The sequence below is a fragment of the Protopterus annectens genome, chromosome 9.part0, assembly GCF_019279795.1.
Source record: "Protopterus annectens isolate FY-2018-M chromosome 9.part0, PAN1.0, whole genome shotgun sequence".
Lineage (NCBI taxonomy): Eukaryota > Metazoa > Chordata > Ceratodontiformes > Protopteridae > Protopterus > Protopterus annectens.
In genome coordinates, this window is record NC_056743.1 from 159,022,873 (window position 1) to 159,041,751 (window position 18,879).

Genomic DNA, 18,879 nt, shown 5'->3' on the forward strand with positions numbered 1-18,879 from the left:
TGAGTAACAAGACGGGTTGGCACTCTATCTTAAACACAAAAGAGAAAAAATGGATTGTTAAATTGGGTGGTATGTTCCCACCAGGTCTGAATGAGCAATTTTGAATCTACCAATAACATTGCAGATGGTTGTATATATATTCTGTTTTTTTCTACAGTTTATTTTTACTTTACACTGATGAAGGCTGTGTACTGATCCGGCCGAAACCGGTCTGTGTATTTTTTTGGTTATTACCAAATAAATGGTTCAGGACTTCACTGGTTATCATATGCTGGCTTCGTTTTTGTTTGGCTTACATTAATTTTGAGCCGTGCATTTCCACCGTGCAGGAGACCTTGTTTTGCTGTTTTTTTTCCTTATTGCCAAATAATGTTCGTATATCCTACGTTTAAGACTTCTCTTAGTCTTGCCAATATAGTAATTTTTGCATGATAAACAGGTGGCTACATATATTACATAATCACTATTACAGTTATAATACTTTTTGGCCCAAAAAATCTCTTTAGAGTGCCCTATTGTGACAAAAGATGAATTACTTATAAACCTACACTGTTTACAATTAGTGCAACTATAAGTACCCTTTTTATTAGTACATGAACGGTTAGTGCTACCACTTTTCTCTTTTCCAGACTGTAACATGTACTTAATGTTAGTTGTTTTTTTATAAGTAAATCTTGGTGCCATCCCTAATATAGTCACTAACTCCCTGTTACCAAGTATTATTCTCCAATTGTTCTCTATTATGTGTTTAATGTGCCACTTTTCACTAACTATTGGTATAGGAAATTAAATTCTGTATTCATTTGTTTTTCTTTTTGAATTACCCAAATTCTTATAATTCACTGGACCAACCATCACGTCCTTAGAATGCAAAATAGGCTTTGCAACCCCACCTCTTAATACCTTAACTTCACGTTCAAGTTTTCTTACCCAGTCTAAATCATACGTATGTACTAGTTTGACATTATCATTAGAGGAGCCCTAGAGCATTTGTTCTTAAATTAAGTGTATTGCCCATTTCACAGCTCCATCATACACCCTGGCTGCATGACTCTGAAAAAGAATGGCTTTCTTCAGCAATACTATAGTACATTTCTCTCCCCCCGCCCCATGGGAGCAAATAAACTAGCTTTATGGTACTTGACTATAAATGATGACTTGTTTGTGTAGTGAGGTTGAAAACTGTTTCTGTGACAGTCTATCTGATGGTTTCCATTAAGCATGCGGACCTTAGTGCCCAGGAAGACAACAAAGACTTGAAGCAAAGTTCTACAAGGTGAATTTTACATATGAGTGGACATTGACGAGGTACTCAAGGAATTCCTTGATCATTTCTCATTTTACAGTTAATTAATTCAGTTTCAGTATCTTTAACTTCCTGTGCATGTGTCTGATATGTGAATAGAAGTAGGTATGGGTAGTCTGATTCTGAAAGATCTGTGACATTTTGAGATAAATCAAGTGAAAATTGCTTGTCCTTTATTCTTACTTATCCTATAAATTGTTACATTGCTGCATTTGCTAAGAGGGTCTGGGTCAAAACTTGATATACAGAAAAAGATTAGCTAGATACAAAAAATATAAATATGGCTATGAAAAATCAATAAAAACTGAAATATCTAAAATGGAATATAATGGAGTAGGAAAGGCAGGGAAAAGGAAGGGAGAGAGATTGTTGATGTCCTGTAGATGTGAGGCAGTGACTTGACTAATGTGTCTTTAAGGTGACAGCCATCTATGAAAGAATGCTGGAGCATCATGGGAGAGTGGTGAGTTAGTAGTGAGCTGACTACTCAGCCGTGAAAAGATAAAGTGGTACAGCAGAGTGGGACGCAACAAGGTTTGAGAAGGAAGAGATGGGAAAATGGGATCAACTATAAGATGCAAAAATTATATATCCCACAAGTATACAGAACAAATACATTTTTTCAACTGCACTGAAGCTAGAACTTTGGACAGCAGCCATTGTTTCTTTCCACAAAAAAAAACGTCTCAGTGTACCCCCTCCACAAGGGAACATTATCCTCCCACTGTGACTTATACTATACCAACTCTATGGCAGCACATCAGGTAAAACAGAAAATACAAAGTAAAAGTGAAAAATCAACTCACACAGCTGTGATTTTCTCAGTAAAAACATTATACAGCTAAAGCATTTGGGGAAATGCAGACTGAGTTTAACTCATCCAGTTTACAATTCAGTGAGTCACTGTTTGAGAAAAGGTAGATCTCCTGGGGAAAAGGTAGGGAGAGCGAGATAAAGGATAGAAGGTCATAGGCTGAGCTCATTAAAGGAGTACAGGTAAGTGATACAGCAGAAAGAAAGGTGGAGTGACAAAGTGCAACATTCGGACACAAAAAAGGAAGACAAGAAGGATGCTAATATGGAAGGGCAGGTGTAGAAAACAGTGTGAAGTGGCAAAGGGTAGATAAAGGCATGCAGAATCAAGCACACAAACGTAGTATGAGCTAAGAAGAGAGGGACACAGAGTCAGATGTCGGAGATGGATGGTGAAAGAGACTAAAGAAGGCTTTGTAAGAAGAAAACAGTATGGAACTGAGAGAGATTATGAGCAGCTATTTCAGACTGCAAGGATGACAAGAAGTGAAGGAGATGATAATCAGTTTGGGACCAGAGTATAACGTACTGGTGTGTGCGACCAGAGTATAACGTACTGGTGTGTGGGACCAGAGTATAACGTACTGGTGTGTGGGACCAGAGTATAACGTACTGGTGTGTGGGACCAGAGTATAACGTACTGGTGTGTGGGACCAGAGTATAACGTACTGGTGTGTGGGACCAGAGTATAACGTACTGGTGTGTGGGACCAGAGTATAACGTACTGGTGTGTGGGACCAGAGTATAACGTACTGGTGTGTGCGACCAGAGTATAACGTACTGGTGTGTGGGACCAGAGTATAACGTACTGGTGTGTGGGACCAGAGTATAACGTACTGGTGTGTGGGACCAGAGTATAACGTACTGGTGTGTGGGACCAGAGTATAACGTACTGGTGTGTGGGACCAGAGTATAACGTACTGTGTGTGGGACCAGAGTATAACGTAGTGGTGTGTGGGACCAGAATATAACGTACTGGTGTTTGGGACCAGAGTATAACGTACTGGTGTGTGCGACCAGAGTATAACGTACTGGTGTGCGACCAGAGTATAGCGTACTGGTGATTGGAGATACAGTCACCAAGGTGGTTAAGAGTCTTAATGGGGAGATAGTAGAGGCCAGAGTACAGTGAAACTGATCTAAGACCTTAGACTTAGTAAAAAGTGAAAGGAACTACCCCAGGTGTTCACCAAGGAGAAGTTGTGAATGCTTATTGTCATATATGAAGGCAACAGTGATGTGTCTAAGAGACAGCTGAAATAGTAGCAAACAGGGTACAGAGATGCTAGGAGAGACGTTTTGAGTTTGACTTCTCATAAGTGTTGTACTTGTCAGCAGAGAGAGAGAGAGGGAGAAATGAAAAAAGACAGAATTACAGATTATAAATACTGTCTGTGGCAGTGGACAAGGGAGAGGGGCTTGGAGTTGATGGGAGGATGAAGAGAGACCTGGTAGACAGACCATTTCTTTGCCAGGACAGGGTCCATCTACACTGAAAAAGGGCAGTAGTGCATAGAGCTAAGTTGAAATGGTACATCTCAGCAGTCGTACCTTTAAATTAAGACAGAAGGGGAAGTAACTGCCACACATGCAAAATGGGCTGAACATTCACATAGAAGGTGGAAGAAAAACTAGATGTAGAAAACAGGAGAATTAAAAAGAAGAGTGATTTAAGGGATATGGATATCTAGGTAAAGGAACTGTTAGCCACATGTGACTGTGACATTATGTAATATAGAGAACGGGGAAGATAACACAAAAAGGGGCAAAAACAATGCTATGAGATTTTTAGAGAAATTAATTATGCTATCCTACAGAAATGTTTTCAAGATGAGTTGGAAATTCAAAACCAAGTTAAGGGAGTAAACATGCTATGGCTATTGGTAAGAGATGGAGTACCCAGAGCTATGGACAAGTGTTTGAGGAAGAGATTGAAAGGTAAAGAGAGGAGATGCCTACGTGATTGCACAGCAATGTGAGACTAGCAGTTAGAGCAAATGATTGAAAATGGGAATACAAAAGGTAGAAAGGGGGGCAGAGGAGGTACAGTACAAAAAGGCTAGCAGAAAGGTAGCAAATGAACAAGCTGAAAGAAAGTTGTGGAAGGGGAATACGGTTATTTAGGTGCACATCAGATAGAACTAGAGAGACTGACCCATCCACGTTAAACAAATATGGCCATGAGATCACAGAAGACTTGGAAAAAGCAGAGGTACTGAATAAATGCTTCACTTCTCTTTTCATAAAGGAATAAAGATGCTATTCTGGGAGGGAGCAGAGGCTTTACACAGGGACACAAAAGGAGGAAGTGGAGGGGAAGATAACTCCCTTGGTGAGGATAAAACACTAGGGCCAGATATGTAGAATTCTCACAAATCTGGAGTGTGTTGGCAGATTCCCAACAAAGATCTTTAACAGATCACTGACCAGTAAAAAACTGCTTGAGTACTGGAGGGCAGCATATGTAAAACCCTTCTATAAGGGGAGGGGGATTGGAACAAAAAGTACAAGGAACCACAGACATGTTAGACTAACAACAGCGACAAAGAGACAGTCCTGACTGATCATTCCTGGAGAAAAATAATCTGCAGGACAGCAACCAAAAAATGGATTCATGGCCAGAAGTGGTCAAATCTCATCCATTTTTGTGACTGAATTACACATCACCTTGACTGAGGAATACAGGCAGGCATGGTTTACCCAGACTTCATCAAGGTTATAGATGCAATTCCACATAGGTGGCTGAAAGGCAAACTAGCAGTGTTAAGGGCAGGACCAAGTCAGAGGAAAGTGTATTGATCATGGCGGATTAGTAAGACACAGAGGGTTGTGTACTGATTTTGGCTGATTGATAGGACACAGAGGGTAGTAGTGAGTTGGCTGTTCCTGGTAAAGAAGTGGTCTCTCTACCAGGTCTCTCTCCATCCACCCATCAGAAATAAGGAACTAGTGGAGTACCACAAGTGCAGGTCCTGGATCAAGTACTTTTTGTTGTATTTTTCAGGCATACTAAAGGAAACAGAAAACAGGATAAACACAAATCCATACCAAGGGTGGAGGGAGATGGGGTAGCTCTCCCAGGCACAAGCAATTTGTCGGCAAGATAGGTGCTATAATCTTAGCACTGAATGACTCCCAATCTGTCCCTGCAGCAGTATTACCTGCAGTGGTGAAACACTTTTTTTTTTTGAAGTGATGAAGCATTTAAGCATCATTGCCCACAATGGTTGCTTAAATGTCAAGGGCATTTAAACGTGTTTGTATATTTTATGAACTGCAGTAAGGAGCTCATGGTATAGTTTAGCAATTTTTTATTCTGAAAATGTAGCTAAATTGTAACAAAGGAGGTCTTTGCACCATTTTTGTCCCATCCTTTAAATCTGGCCTTAGGGTGGCAAATAGGGGAATTCCCAGGAAACCAGGCCATAGGGAACTGAGGGATACAGAAGTAGCAGCAGCAAACAGAATGACTGAGTGTATCTTCAGTAGATAAATTATTGAATATGAATAACTACTGTAATCTGCAACAAAAGCACCAAAATCAACCACAAAAATTCTGGTCAGGCATAAACAAACTTCTCCACCCAGGCCAATCAACTACTCCTACCCCCTTAACTACCCTCCAACAACCTCCTAAAATTGTTGCTAACACCTTTAACACTTTCTTTACAGAAACCATGCAATCCCTAGCCAGGATACTATCTCCCTATACCTCAAGTACCACCAACCCCACACCTGATAATAAGATCCCTTTAAGCTTGATCCAGTACCAACATCTTTTATTAAGTCCCTACTTAAAAAACTGAAACCAACCACCCTTTCAGCAGGCCTACTACCTGCAGAATATCTCCAAAAGCCGCTAATGAAATAGCATACTCCATATCAATTTTAATCAAAAGAACTATCCACGAAACCTATATCCTCCCCATCTGGAAAATCTCTCACATTGTTCCTCTTCATATAGGGTGAGATTCCACTGAACTTTCAAATTATAGGCCTATAGCCATTCTGTCTCCCTTGGCTAAAATAATGGAAAAATGTATCCACAAACAATTTCTTGCTTATCTAAATCAAAACACTCTCCTAGCTCCCTCCCCGCACAGATTTAGACCTTGCCATAGTACAACCTCTGCCCTTCTCTCCTTCTCCCATACAATAAATCAAAACCTAAATGAGAACAAGCTGTCCTCAGCCCCCTTCCTTGACCTATCCAAGACATTTGATATGGTAAATCACCAGCTACTCTTAAACACATTAAAATTACTCTCCATAGATAACCTAGCAATTACCTGGTTTCATTCTTACCTAAGTGACAGACAACAAGCTGTACTATGGAAGAATAACCTGTCGTGCCTTTCACCAGTCACCCATGGAGTCCCACAAGGATCTATATTAGGTCCCCTCCTATTCTCCATATTCATTAATGACCTGTACAAAGACATCCCTGATGCAACTTGTATTCAGTATGCAGATGACTCAACCCTAATCTGCTCTGCCACCTCCCCCACAGGGAATCCTTGTCCCAAATTACTTTCAACAAAGTAGAGAACTGGCTCACTGGTCGCCAACTACTATTAAACCCAAATAAAACCAAACTATTACTCTTCTCCCCCACTTGCAAGGTCTCCTCACCACCTCTCACCATAATATCTAACAATGGTACCATAATTTCCGCAGAACCTAGTGCTAAACTACCAGGAGTGATCATCGACAACACCCTCAAGTTTGATGCTCACATAGACAACACTATTAAAGCAGTAAATAAAAAAATAGGCTCTTTATACAGGATTAAACCATTCCTAGCCCCATCTACTAGAACTGTTATTGCCCGTACACATCTGTTATCGACCCTTCTTTATGCCTCACCCATCTTCGTAAACCTAAGCAAATCAAACCTCAATAAATTTACTAGTTGCTACAATAACATTGCCAGATTTGCCACAGGATCAGCTTATAAAACCCATCACTGCCTTAACCTTCAATCATTAGACTGGCCTGAACTACCCTATCAACTGCAATATAATCAACTAATAGTTGTTCACAAAATCCTCTATCAACCAGACAGTACACCCATACTGAAAAATATTATTACCCCCTACAGTAACCTAAAATCCCTTCGCTCTTCCAAAAAATTGTTAGTGCAAACTGTTAAAGCCAACAATTCAGCTGGTGAATCACTATTCTCCAACTCTGCCGGTAAAAACTGGAACCTACTTCCTGCTGAACTCACCACTGACCTCCTTATCCCAATTCAAAAAATCCCTTAGGAAATACCTAAAAGCGCAGTGGCTTTGTCCCTGTACAAACCCTGATTAACCCCCACTCAAACATAATTCATAAATGAGAACCTCATTACAAGAATAAAACTCTGACTCTGTAACTGTTTAAAATTCTTTGCATCACCCACCTACTGGAAAGATTTAAAGTTAACATTGTTACTACACCATGTATGATGACCACCTTAATATGTGTTTTCCTTTTTCAGATGAAATCTTTAACTATTTCTTTCTCAGCTACTTGCTTCCAACCTTTGCTGTGTGTATGTGAGAAAAACATGCACCTGTGTGTACCTATCGTTAAACAAATCTCAGTTTTGTGATAACTCACTGTAATAATTTCACTGTATTTACACTTGTTTTTGTACATTTGGAGCTTTTCTCCCCGGGCCTGCGTTGAAAATGGATCTGTATCCAGTCAGACTTTCCCAGTTAACAAATGTAAAATAAAGTCTTGCAGCATAGATAATGCTTCCATTCTATAAGGCCCTGATCAAGCCACACCCCTTGTATGGTGTGAGGTTCTGGTTTCCAAGTAAAGAAAGAGACATCAGGCTGCTGGAAGTAATTTGAAGGAAAATCAAGTGAAAGTCACATAGGATGGAGGGAAAAAGTATTGACTAGAGAGGCGAGCAGCTCAACTCTGTTCTCACTACAGAAAATAATCAATAAGGCAGACATAGGTTCATAAATTCATATGTGTTTACTAGGCTAACCACTGCAAGGGCCTTTTTAAGCCTAGCCGTGCATCCCAAATCTCTGACGAGTTCTAATACCCCTGATAAGTGTAAGCAGCGGCTTGGGAGATGAAATATTTGCAAGCTAGGGCCTAGGAGATGGACCATTTACAGGTTGCTTGTGTCCATTAGAGACATAGGTGTCAAACCAGGGATGAATTTCCTGTTACCCCATCCAATTGTCCAGGTTGCACTTGAATTTGGTTAGGGAGGAACTCTGATTCACATGGATGGGGAGTCTGTTCCACAGACTAGGTAATCTCTGGTATACATACCTGGCTCTCCAGCAGGTCCTATTTATATCACAGACAAGGTTTAAGCCTTTAGAATGGATACTTCTAGTGTTGTTTGTTTGCAGGAGGTCCATCAGAGTGGGTTCTGAGAATGCCCTGTATGTCAGGCAAAGATCATCCTACAAAAGCCTGTAGGAGACCTAATACAGGGATAGAGCCTTGAGGTGGTCTGTATAGGACATTTTACTTAAGCCCTGTATTCTTTTAGTGAGGAACCTCTGTGGATGTTCCAGTTGTTGGATATGCCTAGTTAGGTACATACCAAAGGGGGCATTGTACTCAATGATAGGTCTGATGAATGATTAAGTTGAACAATGACTTCCTTAGGCTAAGATGCCATACCTTTGTTTATAAATTGCACAACATAGAATGATTTACTCACTTCTGTAGACACATGATGGTCAAAGGCTGGATTACTATCTATGTGTGTCCCTACGTCCCTGACTACTGGGTCAACTCTAAGGGGTGTGTTGTCAATATGATAGTTACCCAGGGTAGATGACTTCTCAAAGGATACTATTATGCATTTCTTGGCATTTAGTTTTAGTCCAAGGCTCTGACACCAGTTGTTTGTCTGTGTCAGCCCGTCCTGGAAAATATTTGTATCAGTGTGGGATTCAATGACAGCTCCTAATTTGCAATTATCTGCAAATGTAGTCAACCAGAGACCACTGACATTGGCCTTAACGTTAGAGAAGTAAATGCCAAAAAGGAGCAGTTCAAGGACTGATCCCTGAGGGACTCCACTTGTGACTGGCCTCTTTATAGAGGTGGACTCCCCAATTCTAACTTTCTGGGTCCCATCTGTCATCCAGTTGGCTATCAACCTGGTAACATATGAGTTTGTACCTAACCTCTTGAGTTTGCCAACAATGCCTGAGTGGGATATTGTGTCAAATGCCTTGGCCAGGTCAAGGTAGGCAGTGTGAACCATTTTGCCCTCATCCATTGCTTTGGTGACCTTTTCAAAGAAGTCCACCAGGTTGAGTAGGCATGATTTGCCCTTGACGAAGCCTAACTGGGTTGGGTCCAGTGTCTGGAGATTTACTATATCACTGTTGATCATTTCCATAATAATTCTTTCCATGGCTTTACATATAAGATTAGTGAGACTTACGAGTCCGTAGTTTCCAAGGTCTGTAGATGGCCCACCTTTGCGCAGAGAGATGACTGTTGCTTTTCTCCATTCATAAGGCATGAAGCCTGTTTAAAGGCTATAGTTAAATACCAATTCAAGAGGGCCTGATAGGTCATGTTTCATGCTATTTAGAAGGCATACTGAGATACTGTCTGGGCCCACTGATGCAGTGTTCTTGGCCTTAGAGAGAACATTAAGGACCTGTTCCATAGTGATAGCAGGGTGAATTATATTTGATGGTATTTCCTGAGGGAAGGTTGAGGGGGGAGAGGAGTAAAGTTGGAGCTAACTTTATCGGCTGGTAGGTTTGCTATATCTTCTGGCTCAGTATAGGTAGCAACATTTACAATGAGCTCTGCACACAACTGTGTATTGCCTTCTGGACATAGCTAAAGAATGCCTTGAAAATAAAATAACTAATATAATGAATAATTAGTCGACAGTGGTGGAGGGTTAATAGTTATTAGTTTTTGATATGATTATACATCATGATTATTATTTTACTATATATATTATTGATCCATATTTTATCATTTATTAATTTTAGGTCTAGATACGCTAACTTTTAGACATGTTTTATTCAATGACAATGTTATATTATATGTTACGTCATATTTTATATATCTACATTTTTATTATCATTATTATTATTATTTTTATTTTTATTATTTAGTGAGATATGATTAATATTATTTTTCTTGGGTAGCTGTTCTAGTTATTTAGATGTTTAGGACAGTATGTATTAATTTCACTACATTTATTATATTCATTATATTAGTTATTTTACTTGAAAGCAGGCAAGATACAATGTATCCATAGGTAATCTTTGATTAGGAAGCGTTGCGCTTCCATTATTAGTATTAGTATTTATGCTGTAGGTTGAACACCGTTTATTTTTATGTTATATATTTTACACATTTATCTACTTTATACAGTTTAATAATCAAAATATTGGTCTTTTTTCTTTCAGTTTCAAAGCCTGCTATTATTACAGTCTCAGTGTATGAATTTTTCATTATGTTAATAGAGAATTGCAAATGTACCTTAGTTAGCTGCGATCTGTACCTTTAAGGAGCTAAAGGGAGAGCAAGGGGCGTGGTTAAGTGCTTCAATGCTGGTATTTAAACTCACTTGTAATGGTGTGAATGTTTTGCTTGTCTGAAGAAGTTAGTGCAAGGTACTAACAAAAAGCTTTTATTGTGGCCTAATAAAATTTGTTTTTCATGTTTTTTACATTTTGGACTGGCCTGAGTCGAGTTCTTGGCTTTTGAATTAGCGGTGGTTTTCGCTAGTTTGTTTTTCTGGTCTTGAAAGTTTATTTCTTTGGTGTTTTTATGTCCACCGCTTCATCGCCAGCAGGAAGTATGCCAGAGCCAGGAGATTTAACTGTTTTAATCAACCTTCTCTCCGAGAAAGTGGAAAACTTAATGCAACGTATGGAATGTCTTTCGCAGAGCACTTCATTATTAAATGGACTTAATACTTCACAAACACGTTCCTTGTGAATGCCTTTAACTGGATCTTTGGGTTTGACATCACCTAACGGAATTATTAATGAATCGGAGGTTCTACCTAACCTTACAACTCATTTGTTGACACAAGAAAGAGAAGGGAATATGAAGAAATTAGTAAGTGGCTGTATGAGCCCTCCAGGTGCAATTGGTTTAGCACATCAACAGAACAACATATCAGATGGCCAAAAGGGAAGGCATGTGAATTTTAATTTAAATGAATGGCTTAATAGGTCGTTCTGTTTTGGATTCGAAAATGACCAAGCTAGTAATGAAGTTATTGAACACGAGAATGTGAGTTTGCCTACTAAATTACATGTATTTGATCAAAAACTACTTAAAAGTAGAAAATTACAACTTGAGGTGGCATTACAGTCTCGGTGTATGAATTTTTCATTATGTTAATAGAGAATTGCAAATGTACTTTAGTTAGCTGCGATCTGTACCTTTAAGGAGCTAAAGGGAGAGCAAGGGGCGTGGTTAAGTGCTTCAATGCTGGTATTTAAACTCACTTGTAATGGTGTGAATGTTTTGCTTGTCTGAAGAAGTTAGTGCAAGGTACTAACGAAAAGCTTTTATAGTGGCTTAATAAAATTTGTTTTTCATGTTTTTTACGTTTTGGACTGGCCTGAGTCGAGTTCTTGGCTTTTGAATTAGCGGTGGTTTTCGCTAGTTTGTTTTTCTGGTCTTGAAAGTTTATTTCTTTGATATGACTCAGGTATGTCAACTGTACAGGTTTATCACTGTTAAAAAATATAAAGTCCAGCATCCCTTACTGGGACATGATTTTTTAAGAGTATACTACCTAAACTATTGCTTTGAAATCATTTGTTTTATTTTTAGTATCAAAATCTAGAATAGTATTACGCATTGCTTGTAGAAAATTAGAAATATTTTTACTTAGTTGTTAGGAAATGCATAATTTGTTCCTTTTCCTAATGCTTGGCTTCTCAGATTAAGGCTATCCTACAAAAACAGAGATATGCAGTAAACTTTTTTTATTCTCTTTTTATCATGCAAGCTCAATGGGCAATTTTCCCTTTTCAGAGGTGAGCTGTGAGCACCATGTGGTTAAGTGACTCTCAGTCACACTGTAGGAAAATGTAAATGGAAGGAATCAAACCCTCTATCCTTTGTAGATCATTGTGTGTGTGTTGTACCTTTAAAGCCACTGTAGCTCATGGACATGTGCATATAAGTACTGAGCACGTGCAAGCAGAGCGCCATTTTGTGTAAGAAGCAAGAGTGAAAGCATGTATGTGTGTAGCAGTCAGTCAGTCAGTTTGTTTAAATTTTATATTCCAGTCATTCATCCTGATGTGTTTGTGTCTAATAAACATCTTAAATGAACACCCAAACCTCATTGTCTTATCTGAATGCACGAGACAAGCGGCATGGTATCAGGATGGGATCCGAAGTTCAAACTTCTTAAAACCATGAGGCTCACAGAAAAAAATGGAAGAATATACAGGAGTGGCTCAAATGACTTGCAAACAACTCACAAACAGGTCAGAAAATATTTCCAGGTACTTAAACTTGTTTAAATGATTTTTTACTTGACGAAAATAAGGCGAAGCACTCAAAATGTTTAAAATGGATTATTGAATAAACATAATGTTTGAAACTGTGACATATTGATAAAAGTATTTAAGATAAAACATTTGAAACAATATCTTAATCATATAAAAGGTTTGAAAAAGAGAAAACTACTGTATTTTTTCACATTAACTGAAGCTGTTCGAAGTGTCTGAAGTGTGCAAGTGTTGGCACTGGGTGCAATATTACAGCGCAGTTTTTCAAGGAGTACAGTTATTTCAAAGAGCCTGTTGTGCAGTTGAATATAATTATGAGTACCTGGCGTGTGTGTTAGAAACTTATTTGGCATGACAGAGGGATTTTGCAGACCTGCTCCGCTCGTGTTTGATAATAATATTGCTGAAAATTAGAGAGTGTTTGAGCAAGAATATGATATTTTCATACAGGCTGCTTTTTCTGATAAAGACGTACATACAAAAGCATTTATTCTGCTAGTTTAGCTGGTTCAGAAGCACTGAGTGAGAATGTTCATTTATGTATGCATCTGCTGTTTATGCAGAGGAAGGGGAAAACTGCCATATTGTGGTATAGGCTGAAACGCGGGAAGACCCTGAGTGCTTAAAACATAAATTTAGAGAAATGTGCAATCCTCAAACAAATGTTACAGTGGAAAGGCACATATTTTACACAAGAGATCAAAAGCCTGGTGAAACTTTTGCAGCATATATAACTGATTTGAGAAATAAAGCAAAAATGTGCAGATTTGATGATATGAGAGATGAGATGATAAAAGACAGGCTTGTGTGTGGTGTTAATGATGCAATGAGAGAGATTTAGCTTTGAGACAGTGATTTAACTTTAAGTAAAGCCACGGACATTTGTCAAATATATGAGCTTACAGAAAAGCACATAAATATGCTTAAGAATGAGAAAAGCATGCTTGCAGTGTCTTTCAGTATGAATGTTGATAGTATGCAGCAAAAGGTTAAGAGATATAAGCCAAAGGGTGTGACTCCCACAATGAGACCCAGGGCAGCTTCAGTAAAACCCAGGGTACACACAGCAAAACCGAGGGGTGATTTTGCAAAACCCATGGTAAACCTCAGAGTCAATTTTCGTAACTGTGGAGGCAGTTATCAACGTAAACAAGAGAAGTGCTTAGCTTTCAGTCAGCGATGCCACATATGTAAAAAGTGGAATCATTTCAGAAAGCTTTGTAAATCTAAAGAGACACGTTCTCTTATTAAGAGAGAGCATTCTAAGAAGCAATTTGATCAAATAGAAAGATTGACCCCACTTTTTATGTGGATGGTGTGTCTGTGCTTGAGGAAAAGGTTAATGCAGTATATTTGTTGGCAAAGAGCAAGTATTTTGTACTGTACTAATTAATGGGAGACCTGTAGAGCTCAAAGTTGATACTAGTTCAAAGTGCAATGTTATATCAGCAGAAATGTTTGCTAAGGTAAAAGCTGGTGAAAAACTTGGTTTGGCAAAATGTGTGAAGCTTGTTAATTATGGTGGTGAAGAGATTCAAACCAAAGGTTCAGTAGTGCTTTCATGCTATTCTGCTGGGAACAGCTATGACTTGCAGGTTTACGTAGTCAAAAGATACATGCAGTCATTGTTAGACCTCAAAGATGGTTTGAAAATGGGGACTGGTTTCATTTAATAAACAAGCCCACTATGTAAGCACAAGTGACAATGAAGGTTCTGTTTCACACAGAATATTTTTTTCTGAATATGCTGATATTTTCAAAGACAAGCTTGGCAAACTCCCAGTTGTGTACTGAACTTAGACCATGAGGTAAGCCCAGTAGTCAGACCAGCTTGGAAAGTTCCAGTAGCAATGCAGAGCAAAGTAAAAGCAGAGCTAGACAGAATGGTACATTTAGGAGTAATTTGTCCAGTAGAAGAACCAACTGAATGGGCATCCTCCATGGTAGTAGCTCATAAGAAAAGCTCAGATGGCATTCAAATATGTATTGATCCAAGAGATTTGAACAAAGCACTTAAATGACCTCATCATCTGATGCGTACACTTGAAGAAGTTGCTGCTCTCATGGCAAATGCCACTGTTTTCTCTGTCTTAGATACAAAACGTTTATTTTGGCAAATTTTGCTTGATCAAAAAATCTTCCTTGCTAACCACTTTCAGTACACCATTTGGAAGGTACAGATTTTTGAGAATGCCATTTGGAATAAATTCTGTCAGTGAAGTCTTCCAACATGCGAAGGAACACATTTTTTCTGGTTATCCATGTGCTGTTATAGGAGATGATATTCTTGTAGGAGGTAATGGTGAATTCAAACATGATAGAAACCTCAGAAAAGTTCTAGATCATGCTCATGAGGTGAATCTTAAACTGAATCGTCAGAAATGTAAACTCCAGCTGAAAGAAGTTACTTATGTGGGCCATTTGTTTACCAGTTCAGGGTTACGACCAGATCCATCCAAGCAAGCTGCAAATCTTCAGATGCCAGCTCCAGACAATGCCACATCTTTACGTTTTCTTGGCATGGTCAACTATTTAAACAAGTTCATTCCAGATTTGAGTGAGCTTTCTGCACTGCTGCAAAACAGCCACGCAAAAATGTAACTTGGTCCTAGTTGGAACAACACCAAGAGCATCTGATATCTTGAAACAGAAAATTGCCAGTCCACCCACTTTGATATATTATGATGTTCACAAACCTGTAACTGTTTCCTGTGATGCTTCCAAATATGGTCTTGGTACAGTAATTCTTCAAGAAGGCAGACCAGCAGCCTTTGAATCCAGAACTGTAACCTAAACTGAGATGCAGAATGTGCAAATTGAAAAAAGAGCTTTTGGCAATAGCCTTTGAATATTCAAAGTTCAATGATTTTATTTATGGTCAGCCTATCCAGATTGCATGTTCAAAGTTCAGTGATTATATTTATGGTTAACCTATCCAGATTGAAGACTGATCATTAACCTCTGATTACTATTTTGAGAAAACCAATGCACACAGTTCCAGCTAGATTGCAACGCCTGATGTTAAATTGTAAAAGTACAATTTCAATATGGTTTACACAAAAGGCAGACTTCTTTATCTTGCTGATACTTTATCCAGATCACCGAGACAAACCACTGATAGGCATGACAATGAGAAAGCTGATTTTGAAGTCATGGAAGTGAGAAATTTTTCTTCCACACATCTTGATGAGCTTAGAAATCACACAGCTTCAAATCCAATTCTCCAGACCTGAACCATTTTATTAGTCATTGATGGCCTACAAAACAATCTTGTTTACCACTAGACATGCAGCAGTATTTTCCTTATAAAGATGAGATTTTGATGGAAGATGACATCGTCATGAAAGGTCCAAAAGTGGTAATTCCAAAATCTTTGCAACAAGAGTACATTAAAATCTTGTATCGAGGTCACCCAGGAACCGATGCTACCAAAAGAAGGGCAAGAGGACTAGTATTCTGGCCTTCTGTGTCGCAAGATATTGAGAAGGAAACCTCAGCTTGTTCCATTTGTAATAGCACTAAACAGCATCAACAAAAAGGAACTACTTCAGCTAAACCAGATTCCTGAGCTACCTTGGTCGACAGTAGCCACAGATATTTTCTGACAGAATGATTAACAGTATTTGGTATTAGTAGACTCTTATTCAAATTGGTTCAAACCAGACTTACTTCTTAACCTAACTTTCAATACTGTCATTACGAAATTGAAGAGACATTTTTCTGTCAACGGTAGTCCGCACAAAGTCATTTCTGACAACGGTGTGCAGCTTACTAATCAGCAGTTCAAAAGATTTTCTGAGACATCAGACTTTGTTCAAGTTATTAGTAGTCCTGACTATCTACAGTCTAATGGCTTGGCTGAATGTGCAGTTCAAAGTGCGAAACAGTTGTTAAAGAAATCAAAAAGAGACAAGACCGATATTTTTCTCATTTTGCTTAATCTCAGAAACATTCTTGAAGACAATTTACTTGGTTCACCTGCTCAGAGACTTATGTCGAGACAAACCAGAAAAACACTACCAATCAGTAAGAATTTGTTGATTTTAAGTGCTAAAAACAACAAAGCAGTAAAACGTAAACTCATTAAAAAGCATTTGTCACCGAAATTCCATTATGACAAAACCAGCAAACCCCTCAATCCATTAAAAGAAGGAGAGATAGTGAGGATACAGACAGCAAAAGGTTTTGATTGAGTAGGACTTCTGAAACATCTTTCTGAGGAACCGATATTATACATTGAGTCACAAGGAATGAAATTAAGGCAGAAACGAAAGCATGTATTGCCAGTGTCTGAGCCAGTGTTACAGCATCTTGTCTGTAATGGAGACTCTAATTCTCAGAGTATACTATCGAATATTCCTGTTCCAGAGAACAATTCATTTTCTGTTCCTGTTCCTGAAAGTATCTCTGAAGTTCCTAATGAAGAGCATTCCCTAGATACTGTCCCTGTTGCTAAACCCAGTACTGATTATTATATAATGAGGTCAGGTTGTATCTCAAGGACTAATCCTAGATACATGGCAACCTGGGCATGATTGTTATTGTTTACATAATTTGTGTGCATATCTGATTGACTATTTTCTCATGCAAATAAAAAAATCGCAAAGAGGGAGGATGTGGGTCATAGTGTGTGTGTTGTACCTTTAAAGCCACTGTAGCTCATGGGCACATGCATGTAAGTACTGAGTAAGTGCAAGCAGTGCACCATTTTGTGTAAGGAGCCAGAGTAAAAGCATGTATATGTGTAGCAGTCAGTCAGTTTAAGTTTTATGTTCCAGTCATCCATCCTGATGTGTTTTTGTCTAATAATAAGCATCTTAAACGAACACCCAAGCCTCATCATCTTATTTCAATACACGAGACGAGTGACACCCTTGACTATTAACAACTCATGAGCCACTTACTTTACCCAGTGTCTTATGGGGTCTCTTTTATAATGCTGAATAGTTGCTAAATTTACTGGTGTAAGGCTGTAAAAGCTGCACAACCTGCTAAAAAACTGATATTCCTCCTTGGTTTTCCATTCCTCATTTCCACAAAAGCATAGTCTCATGTAGGGCCACATATGTGAAGTGTTTGCAGTGTCACCCTTACTGTGTCATTTTTGATAACTATGGAACATGCAGATGCTTCATCAGATAGTGCAAAATTGGTGATATCCATCTTTCTCTGTCCCAGATGACTTCATTCTCCTTCTTTGTTGTGTAACCAAAATATTTTTCCTAGTCTAAAAATGCTGCCTCACTTATGATAATGCTATCTTCCATTTTACTATTAAAATGATGAACTAAGATGTTCTGTAGATGGAAAACCAAAAGACAGATGTTTGATTTTCTGTGTTTCTGAACACCTTGTTCAAATGTTCATATCAGCGAATGCACAGTGCATTCGCTGATATGAACTTGAAGTACTGCACAGAGATCGAGGTATAATGCGGTCTGGGGCATTCATCCCTTTCCTCACTGTAGTGCAATCTCCGAGTTGGAATATATAGTTAGCGGGGGGGGGTGCAGCCCCTCACGTGATGTGAGGTGTAGGAGTTTCATTTAACTGAGCTCCTATATGGACATCATGTGATCTGTTCAGCAACAATGTCAAGTCTGCTGAATTTGTTCAACAGATTCAACATTGTGCTGTGTTATATATTTTTACTTTCGTTTTTTTTTTTTTCCAGTTTTCCAAACAGGATTTATTTTTCCATTCGTCATTTTGATAGTAAACCCCATCCTCCAGTCAGTTGTACTAGTCTACAAAGTTTTATTGCGCATTCATTGCTGTAGTCACATTTGTTATAGGACTTTTATTTTCCACTTCAGTTATTACTGTCACAAAAATGTGTGTTATTTGATGTTACTTTATAACACCATGTATTTACATCTAGAAAAATAATTTTGGACTTGGTTATAAAGCTACAGTTTAAGACAAGAACAACAAACATATGAGGCACAAAATTTTGAATGAACACAGATAAAGCAAGTCTAAACTTTAGACACTGATTCCTCCTATTTTTTGGGTTCACTTCAGGCAATCCCATGGCAAGAATATCCTTACTGGGCAGTGGAAGACTTAATGGATATCCCGGTGAAAGGACAGTTTGATGGTGCAGTAGCTGTGGTAGATGGGTATGTGGTACCAGCTCCCCCCTTAGAGATGTGGAAGAACAAGTCATCAGGCTACAATGATGTGCCATTTGTGATTGGCACAACACAGCAGGAAGCTGATTATAGGTATAACATAGATTTTATTTTCAGTTCGCACTGTATGTTTTGATGC

General features: G+C 38.6%; 1 protein-coding gene across 5 annotated transcripts in view; it reads left to right on the forward strand.

The window, feature by feature from the left end:
- LOC122811105 (para-nitrobenzyl esterase-like) overlaps window positions 1-18,879 on the forward strand; it is a 284,915-nt gene that overhangs the window by 154,225 nt on the left and 111,811 nt on the right. For all 5 annotated transcript variants that reach the window (XM_044082687.1, XM_044082684.1, XM_044082685.1 and 2 more), the window contains one exon: window positions 18,631-18,833. In XM_044082687.1, the coding sequence (XP_043938622.1) occupies window positions 18,631-18,833 (203 nt within the window). The remainder of the gene's footprint in view (window positions 1-18,630; window positions 18,834-18,879) is intronic.